At 61.2% G+C, this 22,449-nt stretch overlaps 1 protein-coding gene across 1 annotated transcript; it reads right to left on the bottom strand.

Moving 5' to 3' along the window:
- Positions 1–1,682: 1,682 nt before the first annotated feature.
- Positions 1,683–15,097, bottom strand: DEGS2 (delta 4-desaturase, sphingolipid 2; the record flags this gene model as incomplete). The annotated part of the gene is made up of 3 exons (XM_084241199.1): positions 1,683–1,829; positions 3,590–4,332; positions 15,016–15,097. The coding sequence occupies 3 exons, from the start codon at positions 15,095–15,097 to the stop codon at positions 1,683–1,685; spliced, it is 972 nt and encodes a 323-aa protein (XP_084097325.1).
- Between the last annotated feature and the right edge of the window lie 7,352 nt (positions 15,098–22,449).

Raw genomic sequence — 22,449 nt, 5'->3', positions numbered from 1 at the left:
ACAGCAGTCGCCCAGCCCCAGCCGCCTGCGACGGCCACAGGAGGGTGACCGTTTTCTAGCCAGGCTCAGGACAGACATCATCCCACTGAGTACCCCCAACAACCGAGGGCAGGAGGGCGGCCCTGCCCCACAGCTGGTGAGCGGCCGGAGCGCAGCCACCGGGGCAGCTTGCCAGGCCTGGAGCGGCTCTTGCGGGCTCCACAGTCTCCGTCTGTGAGTGCGGCCCCTCCTCCGCCCTTTGCACTTGGACCCTGGTCTCGGCTGGGAGCTGGCTTCCCTAGCCAAGCGCCACCAGCCCTGCCCCAGGCGCCCTCCAGCTCATGGGTGGGGCCTGTACAGGCCCCTGCAGATGGGCCACCGGCAGACACGGGGCTCCGGAGGCCAGCAGCTGAAAGCAGGGGCTCCCCTCGGCCTGGGCAGCTGGTGCTCAGAGGAGCAGCTGCCAGGCTTATGGTGCTTGGGTAGAGCAGAGCTTCCCTCGCACAACAAAGGCCCCTCCCCTGTTATCCCAGGAGTCAGGCCACAGGAGAGCTGGGTGCCTGGCACCATGGGAAGCCACTCCCATCCCCAGCAGGAAGTCCCAGCTGAGCACCTGCCAGGCTCAGGGGTTAGGGGGGTGGGGTGGGCGGGGGTGCAAAGTACCTCTCCTGGGTCAGCTGAGAGGCCCTGCCATACCCAGCCCTGGGGCCTCATCCCTGGGAGAACAGGACTCCCCCTCCCCCATGCAGTGCCTCCCCAGGTTCCAGGGGTGCCCTCAGCCTCCACCGCAGCAGGGCAGGGCCGCCTCCCGGCTCACAGCGACCCTACGCCCCGGCCTGCACCCTCAAGCTGCGCCCATCCTCCCGCCTCTGCATACCTGTGTCCTATCCTGCGAGAATCACCTCAAGTGCCGCATCTGAGCTGGGGGACGGGGTGGACAGACCCCTCCCTGTGTCAAGCCGGGACCCACGGATCAGGGGAGGCTCTGCAGGTGAGGGGTCGAGGTGGAGCTGGGAGGGCATGGACTCCGCCAAGGGGAGACTGCCTGCAGGGCTCGGCGGATGGAGAGCGGGGACGGGCTCCCAAGGCTGCTTATGGGGGGCAGTGGTGCCACATGTGCCTCGAGGACAGGCAGGGCCTCCTGCTGCCCACACCCGCAGCACTGGGCACCCACAGCAGGGCCCTCAGGAACGCTGCATAGACAGTGTGCAAGCAACTGCAGCCCCGAAGGGTGGGGAGCAGGTGGGACATGATTTGGGGGCACAAAGGTCTCCGACACACCCTGCCGGAGCCAGTTGGACCTTGTCCTCACATGCCCAGACTGGTGCCAAGACCACCTCCTGGAGGACAATTCGTGGGTGTGAAATACGCTGAATTTAATTGAGGGCAAGACACCAGTGAAATGAGCCCAAAGGGCAGCACCCAGGCAGGGCCAGGCCTCACGGGTGGGGCCCAGAAAGGGTCTGGCCTATGGGCATCAGCAAGCTGAGAGCAGCCCAAGCGTCTAGACCTTTGTGTCCACAGCCTCCAGGCCAGTCCCCAGGGCTCTGGGGACAAGAGCAGCAATACAGGCTACAGGAACTGAATGCAGCCAAACCGGTCCAGGCCCCAGGCCGCGGGGGCACAGGCACAGCCAGCTCCACGCAGGAAGTGTGGCCAGGGCGCTGCAGGGTTCATCCACATCCACATGCACCAGCGGGCGCTCACAGGCGGTCCTCGGCCAGCTTGCACACACGCTTCACCCTCGCATAGGGCCCCAGGGAGTCCTCAAACACGAAGTCCCAGAGCACCTTCACCCACGAGTGGTGCTGCGGCAGGTGGTCGTAGTACTCGGGCGCAATCTTCCGCACCTGCCGAGAGGGGGCCAGGTCACAAGCCACGCCCTGCACACACTCCTGCCACAGGCGTGCATGTGCTCACATGCCCACACACATGCACAGTTGCACCAACATGCGCATTCAGTATACAGGAGAGTGTGCATGCATGTGCACTGCAAACATGAGTGTCACGTAAATGCAAGCAGGTGTGAGCATGTGCATAGGTGGGTACGCATGCTCTTGTGTGAGAATGCACACATGCACTAGTAAGTGTGCACACAGGCATGCCTGAGCATGTGTGCACACACGCACACACCCAGTCACCCCTCCCCCAGGGAAGACCCATATCCCACGAGGCCAGGGGGGAGGCCAGCGTGGCCCGAAGGCAGAGGGCGGTTGGCCCACACGGAGCCCGAGGCCCCAGGGAGGAGGCCGCTGCAGGCTCTGACCCAGCGGAGGCAAGGACTCAAAAGCCACCCTGCCCACCCCACCCAGAAGCCCGGCCTGCAGCCTCTGCTCAGAAGCCTCTGGGAGCTGGCTCTCACTCGTCCTGCTAGAGCCCTGCCAAGCCAGGGCTGGGCCCATGGCCTTGCCCCACCCTCACCCCACCCCCTCCCACCCTCAGCACCCTCATCTGCAGCCCCACGGCCCCTCCACCCGCAGTGCCCTCGGCACCTCCAGGAAGTGCTCCCAGCCTCAGCACCTGCCATGGCACCAACCCAGCCTCTCACCAATCCCCTCCACCCCCTCCCCCAAGAGGCACCAGTGCCCCAGGCCTGCTTATAACCGAGACAGGGACTTGGGGACTCAAGAGGCTGGCCGGGCACCAGCAGGGAGCCCATGACTGCTTGGGAGGAGCAGGGCTTGCGTCCAGCTTCTGTGAGATGGTGCCGGCACAGGGGGGCACAGAGGGCTGCACGGCCGGGGCAGACTCCAGGCCCTGCTGGCCCGGCCCAGTGCTCACACACAGCCTCAGCGGGCGCACGCGGGCGCACACGCAGGGCCTCCCACGCGCATCCTCGCCCGTGCCTCGGGCCACCGCAGCCCGTCTCACCGGCCCGCGCCGCTGCTTGTGCTCGCCCTCTCCCTGGAGCCAAGACGGGGTGCAGGCCCAGGCCCAGCAGGGCGCTGGCCAGCAGGTAGCCCACGGGCTTGATCCCGCCATCCTGCCACCGTCCTCCCTCCAACTTTCCTCCCCGCTTCCCCGCGTCACACCAGCTCCCTGTCCCCTCCTCCGTCCCTCCCCCAAGCCCTCACAAGCCTCCGCCAGGCACCAGGCCGAGGGGCACGGGACAGCCAGCTCTGTGGCGAGAGGCGCCAGTGACACTTCCCCCTCCACCTCCCTCCGGCTCCCCTCCTATCCCCCCTTTTCTCCCGCATAAACTCTCCGATTCTTCCAAGGCAGAGGGCCGGCCCGGGAGCTTCCACGCAGGCCGAGCCCCTGGGTCCCAAGGGAAAGGCCCGCCCTGCTGTCTGTGCCGTGAGGCGACCGTGGAGGGTCACAGGGCAGCGCAGCGGCAGGAGGAAGCAGGGCTGGGCGGGCGCCAGCCAAGGGAGGGGGCCTCACACCCCGTGCGCCTCCGCTGCAGAGGAGTGGAAGCAGAGCGGGCAGTGGCCACCCAAGGGCACACAGCACATGCCTCTCAGCACCCCTCCAACACCCCTGCTCCAGCCAGTGCGCATCTGGCCCGGGCGGCCTGCCTTTCCCGAGGGACCACCCCCGAGAACGTGGCCGGCCAGTGAGGTCAAGGAGCCCCTCCCCGGGCCGGGGCTGCCTGCGGCCGGCCACCTACCAGGGGCAGGTTGCAGCCCGGGATGCTGGGGAAGTCGTGGTGCTCCATGTGGTAGCCCACGTTGAAGGTGATCCAGTTGAGCGGCCCGTAGTAGGAGTAGGTCTCGTGGCCCTTGAGGAACATGTAGTGCTCGGCCACGAAATGGCCCGAGATGGGGTGCAGGCCCAGGCCCAGCAGGGAGCTGGCCAGCAGGTAGACCACGGGCTTGATCCCCCAGAGGGCGAAGATGGCGGCGTCGGCGGCCAGCTGCACCAGGGCGTTGAGCACCTCCATGCGGGTCAGGGCCTTGGGGTTCACGCAGAGCGGCCGCAGCGAGTAGAAGAAGGGCTGCAGGACCAGCCAGAGCAGCTTGCGCGCCGGCGTGCAGAAGAGCCAGCCCTCCAGGCGCGTGGGCACGTCCACGTCCAGCCCGTCGCCGCCCAGGTAGCGGTGGTGGTCCACGTGGTACTTCTTGAAGGAGGCGGCGTAGGGCACACCCACCGGCAGGTTGGCGAAGACGGCGAACCAGCGGTTGTGCGCCGCGCGGCCTGTGCCGAAGGCCGTGTTGTGGGAGATGTCGTGGATGGCCAGCGTCAGCGAGTGGTTCACGCAGCCCCCAAAGGCGTAGGCCCAGAAGAGCAGCCAGCGCCAGGTCAGGCCCCGCACCAGCCAGCAGGCAGCCAGCTGCGCCAGCACCAGCCCCAGCACCGTCCACTTGAGCCGCGGGTCGGGCCGCATCAGCGCCTTGATGGCCGGGTACTTGGCTGCAGGAGGGAGGATGGGAGAGGCATGAGCGTGCCCCTCTGACCTCGGGTGGCAGGGCCCGCCCCTCCCTCTAAGCTCCCTCCCTCCCACTGTGCCTGCCACAGTCCACCCTCCCTTAAGCCCTGGGACCTGGAGATAAACTGGCCCTCAAGGGACCCCCCCTCCCCCAAAACCTGCAGCAGCCTCTGGCCCCTAGAACCTATTGATACCTTAATGAGCCTGACTGATGGGCAGGTGGGGGCAATTGAGATAAAGCACTTTAAGTTTCCATCTGAAAGTAGCCGCTTGTGGGCCTCGCTGGTGGTGCAGGGCTTAAGTCTCAGAGCTATTGAGCTATCACCAGCCACTGCGGCCTAAGTTCAATCCACAGCCAGGGAGGTGACCCACATGGCGCAGCGGACCTCTCCTGTCTCCCGGCTGCGCCCCTCAGCAGTGAATTTCAGGGGATTCGCCTGTTCTGCTCCCCACTCTGTCTCTGGTAAATCTTCTCACCCCCCCCCCACGCCTCTGGCCTGACCCCCAGCTCTTGTATGTGTAAATAAATAAATCTTAATTTATTTCTCCTTGAGAAAAGGCAGAGACAGGTGCAAACCCCTGACTGAGAGGCCTACGTCAAAGTGAACAGGCGCTCCTAAAATTCCTGCGAAAATATAGGTACCAAGTCCCAGGAGTCCCAGGCAGAGCGGGAGGCAGTGGACCCCACCCTGAACGCGGGGGACGTGCCCCTCTTCCTGCAGACCGAGCTGCCAGGAGTCTGCACACCAGTGCCCTGGGCTTTGCCAACAGGTTTTTACCTTCCCCTCTGGCTGCCAACTAAGCTTAAGCTTTTATCCTTGTATCGTGGACCCTCCCCCACCCCCCTTGGCTTGAGTTCTAAGCAAAAACTCCCACTTCCAGGAAGTCCGCCCTCTGCAGGGCCCAACCCTGGTAAACAGAGCAGCACGAGGGGCGGGGTTTGGGTGGCTGGGTCTGGGCGGCTCCCTGGGGTGGGGTCTTTGCCACCAGCCTAAATGAAGGGCAGGAGTCCCCGCGGGTCGTGGAGGTCCCAGCAGCCAGAGCATCCCGGCCATGGCGCACAGTGCCATGCCCTGGTGACTCCACTCAGTCGAGGGGGGAGTGGGGCTGGGCACCCCCAATTCCATCAGGAACCTCAGAGGGGCGGGGGTGTCAGACACAGGGGCCCGGGGGCTCTGGCTTTGTCTCAACTGCTTCAGTTCTTAAAACAGTCAAGGGCGAAGGAAATAGGATCAAATGTTGAATGCATTTATTTTGGGTGGGGGGTGTTTATTATCGTATCTTTTGTACTTTTAGTACTTTTTGTGCTGGATTTTGTTTTACAGAAAAGGAAAAAGCAATGGGACTGGGCCAAGCAGGGGGGGGAGCGGGGAGGGGGTGCCCTGGGCTGCTGGGTGGCAGGGTCCGGCAGAGGGTAGCTGCGCCCAGAGGCAGGAGCCAAGCTCCCCGGCGTCATCGGTGCTCAGGGTGCAGATGCCCCAGCACTTCCCGGCCCCGGCTCCCAGTCAAGAGCAGAAAGAACCTCAAAGGCAGAGCCTGACCAGGGTGCAGGTAGAGAAACTGAGGTCAGTGAGGGCTGGGATTTGGCCTTCAGCGTCCACCCCTTGTGCCCAGTGAGCAGCCGGTCACCCTTGGGCTCCACCTCCTAGGCCTGCCCATGAAGAGGGTCTCCAGGCCAGCCGCAGAGGCCAGTTCCGACTGGAATGGGCCAGGAACAAGCCATCAGCACCCTGCACAGGCACCGCGGTCAGCCCGCCCTGCACCGGGCAGGCCGGAGCCCAGCCATGACTCAGCCTGAAGAATTTTCCTCCCAGCCATGCGCTGCCACAGAGGGGGTGCAGGGAAGGACGTGGTGGGCAAAGGGACCTGCCTGGGATAGAGGGGAGGTGCCCTGTGGGCTCGGGAACCCCAGCCTCACTCAACAGGGCCTACGGGCCACGGCGTCCCTGGGGACCAGAGAGAATGCAGGGCGGCTTCAGACCCCGGCTCCGGACAAGGGGTCACCCTCCCGAAAATAGAAAGTTTTCCTCTGACTCAACCACAAAAAGACAACTCAGTTTAAAAACCTGCAAGGATTTGAACAGACACTCCTCCCATCAGCCCGGAAGAGACCCCACATCAGCATGAGGGGCACATTCCAGACTGACTCCACGGTGAGATTCCAAAGCCAGGGCCCTGGCCGAGTGTCAGCAGCCCTGGGGGGGGGGGGGGACCCGGAACCGTCTGTCCATCGCTGGGGGGACTGCAGGACGCGCGGCCACTGTGGGAAACAATTCAGTGGTTCCTCAAGAAGTTCATGGTAGACTCACCAGCAGAGCCAGGAGTGTGCCCCCTAAAAACACCCTCAAATGAATAAAAATAATTTCTTTAAATCCCAATTCTGGGCGAATGGGCTCAGCCCCCAGGCTCTGACTCTGAACCAGAAGGAGGTCACTAGGGGTGGACAGATAAGGCACAGGTGCCCACGGCTGGCTGGCCAGGGCAAGCACGCAGACCCGCCTCTGCCCGGAGGTAGCCATGCCCGAGGAGGGAGTCTCCAGGGGTGCGCACGAGCCCCCAGTCCAGCTCGGTGGTGGGGACACCAAGGGGCAGGCCAAGGGCTCCGGCATGACCTCGTGGGGCTGCCTGGGCCCTGCCTGCCTCGCTGAGGCACCCGGCTGCTAACTCCTGGCAGGAGGACAGGCTCGAGCCCGGGGCTGTGGGTGCAAAGCGTGAGGGCAGGGATGCAGCTCACAGGCTGGAGAGAAAGACTGTGGGGGCAGAATCACAGCCCCCCAAATATCCACGCCCTGATCCCATGACCTGCAAAGGGGTCAGATGATGGACAGAGACTGAGGCAGCACCTGGCATCAGGCCCAGGTCAGATGACCACACTCGAAGGGCACCTTGATCATCCAGCAGCCCAGTGTGGCCCACAGAGGAAGAGCAGGTGGGAGGGGTGGGCACGGGGACCCCACCAGCCAGGCTGGTGTGAGGACGGGAGAGCAGGTGACCCTTGGAGGCTGGCAAAGGCCTCCAGAAGGAGCAGCCCTGCCCACCCCGGGCATCAGCCGGAGCTGTCTGGCAACACACGTTTGAAGCTCCAGAAACAGCAGCTGAGGCTGGGCCAGGAGACCTTGGGGTGACCCCGCTAACCCCAGTGCTCCGTTCTCCTGCCCGTCCCTCTGAGGGCCAGCCCTGTCCCCCAGGACCCCAATTCTGCCAGCCCTGCCACGGTGGAGGCCGGCCCAGGATGGGGAGAAGGCCCAGGCTGGGGGCAGGGCTGCCTGTGGGCTCTGCATGAGGCCCCGACTCAGGGCAGGGAGTTGCCAGGGCCTGGCTTCATCCCCACTTGCTCCTGTCCCCAAAGGGGGTCAGAGTGGGTAGGGACACACCAGAGGGTAGGGGCTTCCAGCAGGGCTGGGCCCGGGGGCTGGGCACCCAGGAGTGCTGTGAGCAGGTGAGGGAAGAACTGGCCTCCTGGCGGCCAGGGCGAGGCACCAGGGAAATCACATGCAAAGTCCGCAGCCTTTGCACACCTGGGGTGACACTGGGGCGCACCTGCTGTGCAGCACTGCTGACTGGGAGCAGCCCACCCTCCGGCTCCCAGGACAGGGGCCAGCCCACCCTCTGGGGCACACCTGGGAGCCCAGATGATCAGAGGCCTCCCAGGGTGAGCCCTCCCCCCACTTCCTCTTGGAAGGAGGCCAAGCCTGGGGTAGAGAGTGGGGCAGGCCACACCTGCGCCAGGTGAGTGAACTGGCATGTGCTGGGGCCTTGGGACCAGATCCCCAGTCCATGGCCCTTGGGATCAAGGGCAGACAGAGCCCACTGGCTGAGAACTTGGATGGTGGGCCTCGAGTTTAGCACTCAACAAAAGTAATAAGTCCCACCTGCAGGGTCGGATGTAGGGGAGCAAGGAAAACACCCATGGGGTCCCTTTCCTGCCCCACCCCTGCCTGGCCCCCTTCAGGAACCCACTCCCTTCTCCCTCTTCCTGACAGTTTCCCAAGGGCCCAGCTGCCCCCGGCTCAGGAGAGGCCCCTACGGAGCCTGGGGTGCCTGGCCCTCAGCCCCTCCCCAGGCCAACCTAGTAGGATAGGGAACGTCCTCCCCAGCATCTGGGAAGTGGGGGTGAAGGCTCTGAGCTGGGGGTACAAGTCCTTGATCAACATGAGCTGACCTGGTTACTGAGCAGGTTTCTGATCTGAGAGTCAACTCCCTCTCGGCCTCTGGGCCAAGGGTGCTGGTCTTGGAGGCTGGTCTGCCCCCGCCCCGCCCCCTGCTTTGACCATGAGAACTGGCAGTCCGGGCTCTGACAGCCGCCAGGCCTGGCCCTGCTCGAAGCAACTAAAAATGACGCAACTGATGCAGGCCACGAGTGGCGACCCTGGGGAAGGGGCCAGGGGCCTCAGATCCGCCCTCTGGACCACCGTGCGGGGAGGAGGAGCTCCAAGAAGGCTGGCAGCGGCCAGGGAGGCCAGGCCCCGGAGCGGAGGCAGAGCAGGAGATATGAGGGGCGGGTCCCAGGACCACGGCCAGAAGGGTGCCCCACAAGACCCGTGAGGCTGAGACCCGCGGACCCCAGGTGTAGGGTAAGGAAAAATGTCAGGCTTTTCTGCCCTTCCGCCATCAGGATAGATGATGGATCCTTGTCCTGAATGCATGCCTGATGGCGGGCACCTGGAATAGGGTGTGGGCATAGGTAGATGGGATTCAGCTGAGCTAAGACTGTGCTTTTAAGGGCGGCATCACGGGGACGCCAGCAGCAGCAGAAGCCAAAAGAGAAGCCGAGAGAGAAGCAGAGAAGCAGAAGCAGAAGCAGAGAACGCCAGAGAGCACAGATAGAGTGAGGATTTGCTGGGGGCTGGGAGGACTGCACCCCTGCCTGCCATATGCCTGGTGAACCCCAATAAAAGACCTGCAAAAACCCACTAAGGACTCTGATTCCTCCTTTACCCGGTCTGCTGGATCAGAAAACCTGCACTGTGTCCTGTCCTGCCCTTACACCAGGGCAACAGGGCACCCAGGGCCTGCAGAGGAGACCCCTTGAAGCCCCACCTCAGGAGCGGGGCCACTCTGAATGCCCCTAACAGTGTGGCGAGCAGGGCCAGGCTGACTCGCCGTTCTGCTGTGGGGTAAGTGAAAAAAAGTATCAGGCTTTTCTGCCCTCGCGCCATCAGGATGGATGATGGGTCTTTGAGGTCCTGAATGCATGCCTGATGGCGGGCACCTGGAGTGGGGTGTGGGCGTGCGTAAGTGGGAACACCAGGGCTGAGAGACTGGGCTTATAAGGGCGGCATCACGGAGCGCATAGAGAACCACGAGAGCAGAGAAGGCCGGAGAGCCCAGAGTGAAGACTTGCTGGGGGCTGGGGGCCTGCCAGTCTCCCGGGCCCCCAGCACCCCTGCCTGCCGTGTACCTGGTAAATCCCAATAAAAGCCTGCAAAAGCCACCAAGGGCTCCAGGACTCTCCCTCCTCCGCCCATCTGCTCGAATCATAGAAAACCTGCTCTGGCCCTTCCTGCCACTACACCTGCCAACTGCCTGGCCGAGGAAATTCAATCCTGGCTCGAGGGAAACAGCAAATACCTAAGCTGCCCCATCTAGCCTCCGGGGCCTGGGCGCTGTGAGGGCCGCTGCCACTCTCCTAGAGAGGCCAAAGGCCATGGCAGACAGGCTGGCAGATGGCTGGGGCCTTGTCGTGGCCTTTCATCACCCAGTACCCCCGCCCCAGACGGCTGCCTCCCAGGTCAGCTTGCCCCGGGCCCGGCTTCCGGCTGGCCCTCGGGCCTGTCCGCTGAGAGCTGCTCTGTGTGGAGGCCCAGGTGCTCCCTGCCTTGCCCCGGTGTGTAGTAACTTTGTCTGGACAAGCATCTAACACACAAAGCCTCTAATCCCTCCTTCCTAAGCCTCTTCCTCCGGGGGTTCCCAAGGGCCCCCCGCCTCCTGCAGCCGCACTCCCCCCTCCCACCTGCTACTCGCTAAACCTGCTTGTTTCTCACAGGCAAATATTTGCTCAAGGTCCCAGGATCAGAGACCAGAGAGGTTCCCAAGCCAGCGCGCGGGGGAGGGGGGTGCGTGGAGACAGCCCATGGGGCCAAGACGAGGTGAGGCATGTCCAGGCAGAGGGTGCCAGGAGAGGGCCGTCGCTGTCCCAAGACACTGGGCTGGAAATGCTCTCAAACTGGATTATGCAACTTTACTAAAAATCCCTGGGCTGGGCCTTTAAAATGAGAGTTTTATGGCATGTAACTCACACCTCCGGGATGCGGTGTGAATTACAGAAGGTGGGGTGAAGGCCGGCCGCGGCAGACCCAGCGCGTGCGGCAAGGGGCATGTGAGCTGGCTCTTGGCGTGCGCGCGTGTGAGCAGCGGCAGAGCTGGTCCCGGCGGGTCTGCAGACCATGCTGTGTCGCAGCTTGTGGGGCAGAGGGAGATAGCGCTCCAGTGCCAAGGCCAAGGACAGGCTGGAGAGACCGCCTGGGGCGTGGGCCAAGCAGGGAGCACGTGGAGCACCCCACCAAGCCTGTTTTGCTCCCCTCTCCATGGTGAACCCTCCCCCACCCTCCACCCCCTCACCTCTGGCTTATACCCCAGTTCTTGTATGCATAAGGAAATAAATCTTTAAAAAACAAAAAAAGAAAACCCGACCAATGGAGAGAAAGACGACCCCTTGGGGATAGGCGCCAGGGCATGCACATAAAACTCCCCAAAGAAGGTAGCGTGGCTACACGCAGGTGCTCTCCAACCTCAGTGATGCACTGAGAAATGCCAATTAAAATGGGTGTCTCCAAACTGCACTTGGCGAGGTTGGCACTGCGGGCATGGGGTTGGAGCTGGCAGGTCCTCAGCTCGGCCACCCCGTTCTTGGCAGGCCCCAGGAGCCAGCAAGAGCATGTGGGAGAACCGCTGCCCTGTGGGTCCAACCCCTCAAGCAGCTGCATGCATCAGGCCCGAGGACATAGTAATGGGGGCAGCCCAGGGTGGAATCAGGGAATCGGATTATTAAACTACTCACCCCAAAGAATCAATACAGATTTATAGATGGAGGCAAAAGTCACAAGGTGAAAGTGCAGGTCACCTGGCAGGAGGATAAGGAGGGACAGCTGATGGCGGCAGGCAGGTGCAGCGGCATGATGGGGGGGGGCAGCTCTGAGAGCAGAGTGAGAAGAAAGTGCAGGGGTGGAGCGTGCAGGTGCCCGCCAGGCCAGGCAGAGACAGGGGAGCCAGCAGAGGGCCTTGAGGACAGGGCAGAGAGGGCACTAGCAGGCCAAATGGAATCCAGGGGGGTCCTCTGAGAGACAGCCCACGGGCTGTGCTGCTGTGGGCCCTGCCTCCCTCACCCCTCCCCTCCAAGGAGGGGCACAGCTCACCTCCCTTCCTCACACTGTTGCCCTGGGCTCTGCTCACATCCCAGTGGAGCTGGGGGCTTGCCCCAGGCCTCGGGGCTCTGGCCTGAGGCCTTGGGCTCAACTGGAGCTGCTGCCACAGCCTCTGGGTTCTGGGAGTTGTGGGGATACAGGCCTGCAAGCCCCGCTGTGGGCACCTGCTGTGGGAGCGCAGGGTCTCCTTGGGCACAGCAGAGGGTAGGGGGAGCAGAAAATGACCCTGTGACCTGCCCTGCACCCCACCCAAGCAGCACCTCTGGGGCGGGGCGAGGCGTGTGGCAGGTTCCCGAGCCCCAGCCAGCGAGCGCTGGATCACACCCTCCCGGAGTCCCCGCCAGGGCCCTTCCTGAGCAAACAGGCCAGCCAGCGCCAAGTCTTACTTCCGTGTGTTTCCCTTTTGTTCTCCTTTGGTTATTTGAATTTTTCTTACCATGTGTGTTCCCCGATTTCGTAAGCAAAAAAAAAAATCACAAAACTTTGTTTTTGAACAGGTAAAGCCTGCCCCTTACTCCGCCGGCCCAGCCTGGCTTGCAATCTGAACACCAAGGGGACGAGGCCTGCTCCGTGCCTGCCTCCCGCGCAGGGGCCTCAGCTCTCAGGGGCTGCTGAGGGGTTGGGGAGCCCCCCACCAGGGGAGCCTGCCACACCCAGCAGGACTGAGCGGACTTTGGCCCGCCCTACATGCCCAGCAGCCACAACCGGTCCTGGAAGGACCTCTGGCTGTAGCTCCGAGATTAGGATCTTTATTAAGCATCTATTAACCCCAAAGCTTGGCGGGGGCTGCACGGCTGTGGGCCCATCTGGCCTCGGCAGCCTACGGGGCGGCCCTGACCACTCACCCCCCACTCTGAGCCTCACTCTACCGCCCCTTCTGCCAAGACAGGACTTCTGAGCTGGGGCTGGCGTGGGTGTCAGGAGAGAGGGATGAGAAGGCCCCCTGTCCTGCAGAGAGCTGGGGCCTGCGTGCGTCACAGCTGGCACAGGCAGAGTCCGGGTGAGCACGTAACACCACCTCATTTAATCCACACAACAAATGCGTAAGGAGAATACTATTATTAACCTCCCCGAACGCATCCAAGCCTCAACTTCCTCATCCGTCCACTGCCCTGCCCAGAGGCCCAGGGCTAATGAGTAAGCGCTGGAGAGCTAAGGAGCAGCTCCACAGTGCAAACTCAGCCACCCGCACCCAGAGACCAGAGCCCCGGGCTGGAGCCACGTAGTGGGCTGGGGAGCTGGAGACCACCTCATGCAGGGACCAGGGGGCCGTCCTGTGGGAGGCCGGACAGAGCAGAGCGAGCGGGCGGCGCAGGGAGACAACACCCAGCTGGCAAGAGCCCAGTGGGCAGAGCATGACACATTCCAGGTGCATCAGCACGACCTGGGTGTGCGGGAGGCGGCGCAAGCCAGGTGGGCCTGGAGGTGGCCCCATTCCCCAGAGCAAGTCACCTCGCTCTCTCCAGGCTTCGCCGCCTCGGGCCACCCTGCTCCACAAGCTCCCTGTCCTGAGCCTGGTGCCACCTGCCCCACGCCAGCTCGCAGCGCCATTCCCTCCCACCCTGCGAGGCAGGCCTGTGCCCACTGTGCAGGCTGGGAACGGGCTGGGCAGGGCTGCAGCGCAGTCTCCACCCTTCCCCACAGCTCTGGGTGGCCCCTCAAGCTGCTGCCCCAGAATGTCTCCCTGATTCTCCACCTGCAACCAGGTGGCCCATGGGCCTGTGAGGGGCGCTGGAGGACAGGGGAGGGAGCGGGAGAAGGTAGCCCTGCCCGGACTGCTATGGGGAGCAGCCAAGACACCTCCCTAGGGGGGGAGGGAGGGAACCACAGGATCACTAAGGTCCCTCGGAGCGACCCCCCCAGAAGTTGAGGGGCATGGGAGAGGCTCTGCCATTGGGGAAACCACAGACCTCGCAGGGTTATGCACACCTCATAGGAGAAAGCCAGGACAGCGCAAGCCCACCCAAGGTCTCCACCCCCAGCCCCCGCCACAGCGGTCCAGCCTCGCATGCCCAGGGCAGGAAGGTGAAAAGTCCACTGCTGCATGTGGCGCCCCAGGACGAGGTTAATGAGCACAGGACCATCAGCCTGGTGGTGTCGTGGGCTCTGCCCCGAGGCTTGGCGAGGGGAGGGGGGGCGCGTGCGCACCGTGCAGGAGTGGGGGCAGGCCCGCACCCCTAGTGAAGCCAGCACCCAGACAATGTAGGGGCCCCACAGGCTCCGGGGTCAGCAAGACGCCAGAGGGAAGAATCCGAAGCACTCCAGTGCACTTAAGGAAAAACAGCAGAAGACACATATGCGTAAAGGGGAAATATTTGCTACACAAAAGACAAATGTCGCCTAAGTAAAGGCTGGAAGTACCAACAAGCAAAAACTACCCAAGAGAAGAAAATTTAAACACCTGTTCAACAATGAAACCAACCATCAGACAAATGCCATTTAAACCGTCAAAGAAAAGGTGTCACTAGTCGCTCTCATTGGTGACAGTTGCCAGCCCCAGTGCACCTGAGGGTACGGCGACACCACTGTCACCTGTAGGGGGACAGCTCTGCTGGGGGCGCAGGAGCTGGTGGGGAGTGCCCCCCCAACCCGCAACCACTACTAGCTGTTCTCTGGCTGAAGCCTTTCGCCCTGATGGACTTGTGGCTCTTCGGAGACGCCCCTGCGGAGCTGGAGATGTGGGAGCATGAACCAGAATGCAGGGTGGGGGGCCATGTCGGTAAAAACGGCTGCCGCGACCCTAAATGACAGAGGCAGGCCCCTGCGTGTCGAGCTCTGAAGATCGGAGCAGAATGGACGGGTTTGGGGTACAAGGTTTGAACTGAGGCTCCTGTGCATTCTTCGCGGGCTCCTGAGTACTCCGGGGGACTGGGGGCTTCTGGGGGGACCCGCGGGACCCGGAGGCCCGCACGCAGGTGCCCCGCGGGCGGAGGACAGACCACCGCGAAGCTGCCTCACCGGCGCGCACCCCGCGCGGCGCCCCGAGGCGCCCCGGCACCTGCCCTGCGAGTAGGCGGTGTCCCTCGGCCGGGAGGCAGCGGCCGGGACGCGCTCCCTGGCGCGCGCCGATCCCCACTGGGGTCCGGATCCCAGACGAGGCTGAGACACCAGGGGATCCAAGCCGGGGCGGGGAGGCCCTGGGGACCCCGGGCGGGGGCGCTGGGGGCGGAGGGGCAGAGGAGCGGGGGTCGGGAAGAGCCCGCAGAGCCTCCGGGCGCGCAGCAACAGCCCCTGCGCGCGCGCGGGCGGCTCCGACCGCCCTCGGGGTGGCCCTCGCCGCGGGGCCGGGGCCGGGGGCCTCACCGAGCATCTCCTTGCGCCGCTGCGTGTGCGGCTGGTCGGTGTAGACCCACTCGAAGTCGCTGCGGCCCGCGCTGTTGCCCATGGCGGGGCCGGGGGCGCGTCTCGGAGCGCGCGGCGCACGACTCTGCTCGGCTGCACCTGCCGCCCGGCCGGCGCGCGAGGCTCAAGTTGGGGACCCCGGGGCGTGGCCTCCGGCGGGGGCGGGGCCAGGTGTGGGGGCGACCGCGGGGACCGCCTGCACCCGGGCGGGGCGCGGTGGCTCCGGCACGTCCCGGGCTACCTCGGGTAGAATCGCGGCCGTCGGCGAGCGACCCGCGCGGGTCCCGGGCCCCGAATGCTGCCGTCGTGGGCTTCAGCGCGCCCCACCCCAGCCTCCGCGGCCAGCCGCCCCCGGGGGTGCGCCCGCGGCCCTGCCCCACGGACGGCGTGACGGGCGCGCCCGCGGGAGGGCGAGGGCGGGAGCCGAAAGGAGGCCACGGCGCCGGCTACGGGCGGCAGGACAGGCCCGGCACGGCCGGCCGCGCTCCCCTGCCCGCCCCTTCCTGCGCGGGGCCGGCGGCGGCTCCAGCACCCCGCGGGCGGCCAGCCCCGCCCCGGCCCCGGGTGCGCCCTGAGCCGCGCGGCTCCGGGGACCCCGGGCGGGGAGCGCGACGCCCGCCGGGGCGGCCCGGCCCGGACGGGCTCCCGCGGGGCGGGGGGCGGGTCGCCGGGCTGCGCGGGGGGCGGGCTTGGGGGCTCCGGGGCCAGCGAGCGGCCACTGCGGAGGCGCAGAACTTGGGAAGGGCCTGGAAAGTAGCTGGAACGCAGCGTCCGTGTGGGGGGCCTGGAGGCTCAGGGCGCCTTATTTTCACCTCTGGGGTCCTCTGTTCCCCCTTTTCTTTGGCGCGTGGGGCGCGCCGGGCGCTCCCGCGGAGCCGGGCCCGCGTGCTGGGAGGGCGGGGCGGGTGGCCCGCGATGATGTGAGCGCCACCCCCATCCTGGACGTCCCCGGCCGGTGCTGCGGACAGCGGCGGCCCTTCCACAGCCCAGGGGCAGGGCAGGCCGGCAGGAGCCGGGAGGAAGGCCGTGGAGCCGGGCCTCTGCCTGAGCCGGGTGTGGGCAGTGGGTGGACGCAGAGGCTGGACCCCCCAGCTGAGCAGAGGCCCCCCCGCCTCGCTGCCGCTGCAAGTGTGGCTTGCTCACCCCCAGAAACGGTGACCCTGCGCTCGTCCCAGCCAGAGGGACCCTCAGAAGCGGCCCTGCCAGTCACCACTTTACAGAGAAACAAGACAGTCTTGGGGAAAACAGCAAAGCTCTGTGGGCCCTGACCCTGGACTTGAGCGCCCTAAGTCAGAGCACTGGCCCCCACCTTGCCCTCAGTGAGGTCAGGGTGGGTCCCAGCTGCTCTCAGGGACACCCCCACGACTGTCAGTGCCCCCCACCCAGGACACCCAGGAAACTTCCCTCACATGTGTACCCCAGGCCCACCCCACCCCGTGGCAGCCATCCAGGCCTTCATTGCACAGACAAGAGAGTGGGGCCCGAGAGGGCACAGGGAAAAGACAGGCCCAGGGTCCCACGTGGGAGTGGATTCAAAGTCCAGGCGCCCTGGTCCAGCAGCCTCCCTGCGGTTGGCTGGTGGGCAGGAATCGCTCACAAAGAACTTGCTTGGAGTTCACCTCCCACCACATCCAGCCACAGCGATGAGAAAGCAGGTGCTGCGTGTGATGTGGAGTCCTGCGGCAGGAAAGGGCGCCACGTGAATCCACAGGGATTCAAATAACGTCTGAACTTCGGTTAATAATGAATATTGGTCCATTTATCCTAAGAGGTGCACTATATGTTCAGATACTAGAGGAAATCAAGTGTTTAGCCATGAGAAAGGACTTCAGCAAATACCCCGAGGGCTCTGAGGTTAAGGCGGAGGGGGAGGGAAAGGAACAGGGGAACATCTGGGAGGGGGGAATAAAAATAACAACTAAATAAAGGAGCGGGCTCCCTGGTTAAAGTCTCAGGGATTAAAGTCTCAGCACTATGAAGATATCACCAGCCACTGAGGCCTGGGTTCCATCCCCAGCCAGGGAGCTGACCCACAGGGCGCAGCGGACCTTTCCTGTCTCCCTGCTGCTCCCCTCAGCAGTGGATTTCAGTGGGTCTGTTAGGGGGAAATGATGTCCTGAGCTAATCCCATACAGGCTTTGTGGACCCACCCCCACTCCAGACTAAAGCCATCAGGACATTGGGAAAGACAAATCCCATCACCACCAAAGGGAGGGTGGCTGGGACCTGAGGGTGGAGTTGGGCAGCCAGGTTGGGTATAAAAACCAAACACGTGGGCCTTGGTGGGGTTCGCTGTCGCTCACCTCCTGGCTACACAGTTCCTGGCTCGCGGCCAGCTTTTAGAGCGCCATTTTGGGATTTCTGATTGGCGGATTGGGTAGGACTCATTTAAAACTTTGTTTTTCACTTTTTTTTTGAGCTGTACATTTTTTTATTTTTCCTTTTCTTGTAAATAAACCTTTATTAACCTTTTGTGTGTGCCTGCAGTAGAGCATTGATAAGTTCTTTTAAGTGTGTGGGTGAGGACCCACAGTCAGGCACCCCGTTTTTTACTGGGGTTGCTCTACAACAGGTCCACCTGTTCTGCTCCCCACTCTGTCGCTGGTGAACACTCTCATCAGCCTCCCGCACCTCTGGCTTACACCCCAGTTCTTGTAATCATAAACAAATAAAAATAAATCTTCAGAAATAAATAAAATAAATCTTAAAAATCTAAAAGGAGGGCCTCCCTGGTGGTACAAGGGGTTAAGACGCAGTCTATGAAGCTGTCCGCTGCTACTGTAGCACAAGTTCAATCCCCAGCCAGGAAGAAACCCACATGGCGCAGCAGACCTCTCCTGACTCCCTGCTGCTCCCCTCACTAGTGTATTTCAGTTAGTCTGCCTGTTCTGTACCCCACTCTGTCACTGGTGAATCCTCTCACCACCATCCCCACACCTCTGGCCTGTACCTCAGCTCTTATATGCATAAATAAATAAATCTTTTAAAAAACTGAAAGGAAAACAGTTTGGAGACCATGTGAACTGTCAGTATTATCTTCACAGGTTTTTAAATCTAAAACTATAGTTAAAAATAGCTTTTTTTTTAATGAAGTTAACTTCTATCTATGCAGTATGTCTGTGTATACATGTATTTAGTCGTTGTTCGTTTCCATTGACAGTGGAAAGCAGGGACTCTTTTTTCTTTCAGAGAAAAACAAAACAAAATGAAAAGCAAAACGCCCACCGCCATCCACTATACCCCTTTACCTTGACCCCCAGGCCAACCCACCTGCCCTCTTCACCTCTGGCAACACCAGTTCATTTGTCAATGTCCACTCGTTCATTCTTGTTACTTGTTATTTTTGTTTTGTTTTGCCCATCCATCCACTTTATTTCCATATATTGCATGTATAGGTGAAATCATCCAATATTTGTCTATTTCTGACTACATTCCCTTTGCATAATCCCCTCGAATTCCTCCCATGTTGTAGAAAATGACCAAATTTCATCTTTCCTGATGGCTGAAGTGTTCCACTGTGTGTCGGTCACATCTCCTTTAACCAGTCCTATCGTGGGCTTCTAGCTGCTTCCACATCTTAGCTGCTGTGACTAATGCTTCAATAAACATGGTGATGCATATAATCCTTTAAGTTGGTGGCTTCACGTTCTTCAGAGAGATGCCCAGAACTGGTACTACTGGGTTGTAGGCGCTGTGTGTTTTTAGTTTTTCAAGGAGGGTCCGTATCAATTTCCCAACTGACTGCACCAAGTGACACTGCCACCTACACTGCAGAACTTCCCAGGGCTCCCCGCTCCTCGCCCACGCTGGTTGCTAACAGTCTTTATATGTGAGCCGTTCTCACAGGTGTGAGATGCTATCTCGTTGTGGTTTTGACTTTTGTTTCCCCAGTAAGAAGTGATGAGGAAGAACATTTTTCCAATTATCTGTTGGCCGCCTGTATATCCTCTTTGGAAAAGTATCTATTACTCCTCAGAGCACTTGGTACCAGGATCTGGGAAAGACGGTCAACCAAACTTCCCTGTCCCTGGGAGGCCCTTCAATTGAGAGACACAGTGATTTCCTCAAAAATAAGTCATTTTCAAAACTCCAGCCTAGCAAATTGGACCCAAATTGGGCCTCTATCTTCCCCTAGGCCTAATCTCTCTTAACTCAAGTTCCCCTGGTCAAGTTACACCAAAATGTCAACTTTAAAAGGCTTTTTATTGGGCCTCCCCAGTGGCGCAGCGGGTTGAGCACAGCGCTGGGTAGCTGCCCACAGCCTCTACAACGCGGGTTCGATTCCCAGCCAGCCAGGGAGATACCCACATGGTGCAGCAGACCTCTCCTGTTTCCCCGCTGCTCCCCTCAGCAGTGTTTTCGATCCGTCTGCCAGTTCTACTCTGACTCTGGAGAATCCTCTCACCTTCCCACGCCTCTGGCCTGTACCCCAGCTCTTGTATAAATAAATAAATTTTTTAAATAAATAAAAGACTATCTCTTCCAATATATAAAGGGGGGCTCTATCTCCCCTCCATGTGTATAAAGACTCATTTTATACTACGATCTTTTTTTAAAATCTCCCCATCTACATAAATGTCCCATCTGGCCCCCATCCATAAGGACTGGAGGCCAGAGCAAGGGCCCATGTTCTTCTGGATACATTAACCAGAGATTATGCTGTGGGACCAGACAGCTGCTCATCTGCTAGGGAACTCACTTGAGTCTAAATTCACAAATGAGGTGGGGCGTGAGTCAGGGCCCATGACAGGACCCCTTCTCCTTAGGCTTTGACCTGACAGGTTGGTTTAATGCACTGTATACATTCCTCGAGGCCTTGCCAATGTGCTGCTTAATGCTTAAGATAATTTTGTTTCTTCTGAAGATGCTGATAACATCAGTGCCTAACAACACCCACACCATTTTAAAGTGATAACTCAGAAGAGAGCAACTTTCCAGGAAGTTCATTAATAATCCTGTGACTGACTGTCCCTAAACCGTCGTGACTTTCCAGACCTGAAAATGATGAAACCCTCCTCACGCCCTTCTTTTCCTACATAATCTTTTTCACCTGCCACTTGGGGTGATGATTGTTTTTTTAGAGTACTAATTGCTTTTTTCCCAAGGCTGTGCTTCTCACCAATAATAGCTTCCTTTGTGGCAACAATCTCATGGTTCAGAGTCTGGTTTTCTGAGTGGCAAGAGATGTAACCTGTCTAAGTGGGTAACACACCCGTGGGGAACAGAACAAACAGATCTACTGAAATCCACTGCTGAGGGGAGCAGCAGGGAGACAGGAGAGGTCTGCTGCGCCCTGTGGGTCACCTCCCTGGCCAGGGATCTAAGCAGTGGCTGCGGATAGCTACACAGCGCTCTTCAACCCCTGCGCCACCAGGGAGGCCCCTGAGCTTATTTTAACCCTTTTTCAGTTGCCTCTTCTGTCCCCCATCTGGGAGCAGAGGCACCAACAGGCCCCTCCCTGACCCACACTAAGAGCCTTGGTTGATGTTCAAGACCCCACAATCAGGAGGCACCTGCCATGGAGGGGAGGGGCAGGGGAGGGGAGATGCTCTCTGATCTGTTGCCACATGGCCTGCCAGGGGTAGGGAGGAGGAGGAGTCTGTGGGTTGGGAGGAGGCGTGGGTTGGGCCTCCCAGAAGAAGAACAGAATTCCTGACCAGGAGGAAAAGGAGGAAGAGAGTCCCAGTGGAGGGCACTGCTGGGCAAAGGCCTGGGAGTGGTGGGGAGGGTGAGCTTGCTGAGCGCCCCAGCAGGGCAACACAAGGGGCTCCTAGTGGCTGGGGGAGTGTGGGGGAGGGGGAGGCCAAGCCTCCTGTTGACCCTGCCAGAGAACCTGCAGTGGAGCCCCTAGAGGGTGGGGTGCAGAAACGTTCTGCTCCAGGACCTGCGGATAGAGAATCTGACTAATGGGCCGGGACTACTTCTTATTCTGACTTACCCACTCCCTAGGCCTAGGGGCTGGCCCAATCAGCCCCACCTGCCTCCTGTCCCTGACTCACTGCACCCTATCCCACATCCATCCGCCTGCCACAGGGAGGAATTTTTTTTTTTTAATTTTTTTTTTAAGATTTATTTATTTATTTATACAAGCACTGGGTATAGTCAGAAGCGCGGGAGGGTGAGAGAATTCACCAGAGCCAGAGCGGGGAGCAGAGCAGGCAGAAGGACCGAGGTACACTGCTGAGGGGAGCAGCGGGCGGCAGGAGAGGTCTGCACGCCATGTGGGATCCTCCTCCGGTGGCCGGGGAGCAGCCGGGGATCGAACCGGCGCCGCAGAGGCTGAGGGCAGCTTCGCAACCCAGCGCTCAACCGCTGTGCCACCGGGGAAGCCCCCCACAGGGAGGAATTTGCCCAGCGCCAGCACTGTGGGGGAAAGGAAGGGCCTAAGCCTGTCCCACAAGAAGTTCGCAAGGTCAGACCCAGGCGGGGTCTTTGACTGTCTGGGCCAGGCCTCTGTGCTGAGTGGGCTCCGCAGCCCTCAGTGGCCTGTGACCCATGCACGCTGCTATGCCCTTACTCAGGCCATTCCCTTGCTGGACGCCCCCACATGGGCCTGGGAAATGTCCTACTCTCCCCCTAAGGCCACCAGCTTGGTGACGCTTTCCCAGACCCCTCCCCTGGTGTCACTCTTGTTGGCCTGAACATGTTATTGCTTATCTCTGGGTCCTGGTGCCAACTCGGGGCACACCTAAGTGTCTACCAGGTGCAGCTGGGTGCATTCTGAGCCTTGGTCTCCCATCTGTCCTGCAGCCAGGCCCGTCCCTTCAGGCATGCCCTGGTTCACACTTCGGGAGCATGGAACTCACCCGCCAGAAGTCCTGGCTGAAGACACAGGCCCAGAGATTGCTGCCTCGAGCCAGGGAGGGCACGATTCCTCCCCTGAGACAAGCCCAGGGTGCCTGGCCCACCAGAGGACCGGATCGGGCCTCCCATGACAGGTGCAGACCCTGGGGCAGCAAAGAGCAGCCCTGATCCTGGATGGACCAGAGAGTGTTAGGGGGAAAGGATGTCCTGAGCTAATCCCATACAGGCTTTGTGGACTCCACTCCCACTCCAGACTAAAGCCATCAAGACATTGGGAAAGACAAATCCCGTCACCACCAAAGGAAAGGTGACTTGCACCTGAGGGTGGAGTTAAGCGCCAGGTTGGGTGTAAAAACCAAACACGTGGGCCTTGGGCTGGCTCGCTATCGCTCGCCTCCTGGCTTCACGGCTCCTGGCTCGCGGCCAGCTCTGAGTGCCATTTGGGATTCCCGGTCGGTGGATCGGGTAGGACGCATTTAAAACTTTGTCTCCCACTTTTCTCCCAGAGCTGTACATTTCCTCATTTCCCCTTTCCTTGTAAATAAACCTTTTATGAACCTTTCGCGTGTGCCTGCAGTAGAGCATTGATAA

Source organism: Talpa europaea (genome assembly GCF_964194135.1).
Source record: "Talpa europaea genome assembly, chromosome: 8".
NCBI classification, from domain to species: domain Eukaryota; kingdom Metazoa; phylum Chordata; class Mammalia; order Eulipotyphla; family Talpidae; genus Talpa; species Talpa europaea.
The sequence above is the reverse complement of the archived record's forward strand: the minus strand, read 5'-3'. Positions and strand labels throughout refer to the sequence as shown.